This window comes from Monopterus albus, unplaced genomic scaffold (genome assembly GCF_001952655.1).
Source record: "Monopterus albus unplaced genomic scaffold, M_albus_1.0 scaffold51.1, whole genome shotgun sequence".
Taxonomy (NCBI): Eukaryota; Metazoa; Chordata; class Actinopteri; order Synbranchiformes; family Synbranchidae; genus Monopterus; species Monopterus albus.
Genome location: NW_018127931.1, coordinates 6,402,446 through 6,406,192, shown reverse-complemented (window position 1 = coordinate 6,406,192; position 3,747 = coordinate 6,402,446). Strand labels below are relative to the sequence as shown.

General features: G+C 40.9%; 1 protein-coding gene across 3 annotated transcripts in view; it reads right to left on the bottom strand.

Moving 5' to 3' along the window:
- The window catches only part of mkln1 (muskelin 1, intracellular mediator containing kelch motifs), a 44,657-nt gene extending 41,379 nt beyond the window's left edge, over positions 1-3,278 (bottom strand). For 2 of the 3 annotated variants that reach the window (XM_020601514.1, XM_020601516.1), the window contains exons 1-2: positions 3,146-3,278; positions 1,979-2,048 (exon numbers count right to left, since the gene is read on the bottom strand). In XM_020601514.1, coding sequence (XP_020457170.1) covers positions 1,979-2,048; positions 3,146-3,225 — 150 coding nt within the window. In that variant the 5' untranslated portion in view covers positions 3,226-3,278. Of the gene's footprint in view, positions 1-1,978; positions 2,049-2,957; positions 2,977-3,145 lie in introns of those variants that run through there. The other variant, XM_020601515.1, reaches the window with a different exon arrangement.
- Between the last annotated feature and the right edge of the window lie 469 nt (positions 3,279-3,747).

Sequence of the window (3,747 nt, the reverse complement as noted above, 5' to 3'; positions counted from 1 at the left end):
ACTTAACACCACACAGTTGGTCAAGAAGGCCCAACAGTGGCTGTACTTCCTGAGGAGGCTGAGGAGGTTTGGCATGTCGCCTAGGATCCTTTGCAACTTCTACAGCTGCATCATTGAGAGCATCTTGACCAGCTGCATCACTGTCTGGTATAGCAGCACTACTGCTATGGACTGCAAGCACCTGCAGAGAGTGGTAAAGACTGCGGAGAAGATCACCAGGACTCCACTGCGCTCTCTGCAGAGCATTTACCACCGCAGGGTACGTAGGAAGGCTGCCTCCATCCTCAAAGACCACACCCACCCCCAGCACGGACTGTTTATACCCCTACCCTCCGGTTGGAGGCTGAGGAGTGTGAAATACAGGACCTCTAGACTGAAAAACTTTTTATTTGCTCCCTTCACTTGCTACTTTCAAGTGCCTTAGATTTATGTTACTGCTCATCTACTTTATATTTCACTTGTATTATGTGGCATTCATGTGGACAGCAAAGCAAGAATTTCATTGTACAGGGAAACATGTTTCCTAACTGTGCATATGACAAATAAACATTTTGACCTTGACTTTGACCTTTGACGTGAGAACAAGATTGCACAGGGATCTAAATCACACTCACACTTACTGATATTCTAATTGTAAATCCATTATCCTATCATTCAGTTTATGATTGATTTAAAGAAATGACTTTTTAGCCCAAATGTTACAAATTGGAAATTACGTAAATACACTCACCGAGCACTATATTAGAAATACCTTACTAGAAACTGGGTAGAGCGTCCCTTTGCTCTTTAAACCGCCTCAGTTCTTTGTGGCATGAAGATATTCCTTTTACTGGTGAAATCAGTGAATTACACTGAATTCGTTGTTATGTTCATGAAACCAGTCTGAGACAACTTCTGCTTTGTGACATGGCACATTATCATATTGTAAGTAGCCATCAGAAAATGGGTAAACTGTGGCCATCAAGCAATGCACATGATCAGCAACAAGTCTCAAATTAAGAAACACTCAAACCATAATTGAGTGGTATGGGACCCAAAGTGTGCCAAGAAATCCTTACATTACATCATAACACCACCACCAGCAATGTACGTAGCCAAGCTGCTGAAGCCAAAATCTGCCCCAATCATCTGTGTCTGAGCAGAAATCAAGATTCCTCAGATAAGGCTATGTTTTTCCAGTCTTGAACTGTCCAGTTTTGGTGAGCCTGTGCCCACTGCAGCCTCAGGTTACTGTTTTTGGCTGACAGGAACCCAGCACGGTCTTATGCTGTTGTAGCCCATGCACTTTTCACTTTTACAATCACTTTAGTATAAGTTAGCATATCCTTTCTCTCCGCTTGAACCAGTCTGGACATTCTCCTGTGACCTCTCTCATCAACAAAGCACTTCCATCCTCAGGACTGCCAATCACAGGATGTTTTTTTTTTGTTTGTTTTTCCACCACATTTTGAGTAAGCTCTACAGACTTTATTTTAGTCATTTAATTTGTATTAGACTTAGTCAATAAAAAGACATTTTGCCTTATTTTTGCATTTTAATATTTATATCTATGCATTTTTGTTGTGTAAACAAGCTTAAACTTACAGAGCCACTAGCATAGCTTGTTTCGGTTAGATTGACATAAACGATGGTTCTAAGGGTTGGGTTATGCTTGAACAGAACTAGTTTGTAGGACATGTAGTCTGCCCACAACAAAAAGCAAAAGTGTTTTTTACAGCTGTTACAAAGGGCACTCTTGAAGGAAGGGTGAAAAGGCTGCCATCATAAAAAAGGTAGATGGATTAATGCTATAAATATGAGGAAGTGTTATTTGTCTCCCCCAAACTATTCTCTCTCTCACTGAGAGACCTTGTACCCATTATTGCCTGTACAACTCAATGCACAGGCAATAATCATGTTAAAGTGCTGTTATGTGTTGTCCATTTGGCAGAGTGAAGTCACATGAAGAGACAGTTTGTCTGTGCAACAGTAGACCTACCTGTGGAGGGTAGTTGCTCTCCGAAGACCACCTAGAAGACTGATCATTTGGTTTATCCACCAAGATATTCCTAAAAATAATCAGAGAAAAGGGAAGCGTTTATTTAGCTGTGGTACATCAGCAGTAACACAAACTAGAGACACAGCAGCCAGCATTACATCAAAGTTATGGCATATGTATCATAATTCATTATAGCGTAGAATAAACCGGACTACGTGTACTCGTATATAAATTAGATGTTAACTATAAAGGTGTCATAAACACTACTGTTGCTGTTTATGCGGCCCAGTTGGATTGTTCTAGTAGGCGTGCCATAAGCTCGCAGAATGTTGTTGTTAACTAGCTAGCATTGCCGTGAGCTACAACTAAACTGTATCTGAGTGCTGAACCAGCAACAGGCAAATGTTCTAAAACTATTAGTGACTTCACATGGAAAGTCTGACATTTAGGAGTGATAATGTGTGTATGGCAGCTGGCTTCCTAACAGCAGTTTCAGGTAGCCAGTAAATAAGTTGGTTAGCTGCTGTTGCTAAAGCAAAGGTTAGGTGACAGTAGCTAGTTGGCGTTACCCACTTTAGCGCTCGAAACCTCCAGGTGGACGTTCGATGTCAACATACAAAGGTACCGGATTGCACATTACTGTAACAAATTCTAAATGACGGCACTGTCTTAACAACTCATTAGGCTGAGAATGCATAAAAGTTGCTTAATTGGGTTAGTTCCTAAACGAAGTACTGAGGGCTGCTGATCCAAAACAAGCTATTTTCAAGAGAAGCATATTTAACTTTACACAACGGACGGACAGTGCAGAAGAAAAACGCTAACATCTACTAAACATTAGCAACACATGCAACATGACATTAGCAACTAACGATAAGTTTAAAAGACTTATCTAAACAGTGTTTTGTCTGATATACCTTTGGTAAACCACTGTTAAGCTACAATAACAGCTTCAAATTACCATCAGTAGCATGCATACCGTGCGGCAATGTATTCAAAACAAGTGCCCCTTGCGCTACTCACAAAGCTAACGCTAGCTGTCTCGAAGCACATACGAGCTAGGCTAGTCAGGCCGGCTGGAAGAAACACTTTTGCACGGTGGCTATAAAAGCTGTACCCACTGGCCTCAGTGCATACCCTGGGCCAGCTACTGTGTGCATTACTCACTCGGGTAAATATGTAGAGGAATAAGAGCTCCATTTAAAAACGCTGAAAGTAAGAACTCTGCTCTCTAGAACGACAGCCATCTTGTTGCAGAAAAAACAAGCAGCGCGAGGCTGGCACGGAGCGAGCAGCGAACCTTAAAGAGACAGTACACCCATTTCTGTTTGACGTGAATAGAGTGCAGGATGCAAATTAAAACCATTACCAAGCCACATTTTCCATATCGATCATAATAACACGTGTTGTTATTATCATACTTTCTCCATATCATTACATCAAGTCAAGTTTTATTTGTATATAGTCTAAAATATAAATAAGTGAATTTCTCCCTTGGGGACCAATAACGTTTTTTTGCTTTTCTTTTCACAAATCACAAATGTACTAAAAGGGGCTTTACAATCTGTACAGTTTAGAACACCAACTGTCCTCGGATCATATAAGGAAAGACTTATAGCCTACTAAATTTGTGATGCTCACAGCTTTGGAAATTTACATTTCAAAAACAATGACCATATCTATACTTAGGGTCATTCACACACTTCACAGTGAGACTGCTGGATTAACCTGCTTGTTGAGCCCTTGGGCAAAAATGAGTTTCTGGGCCC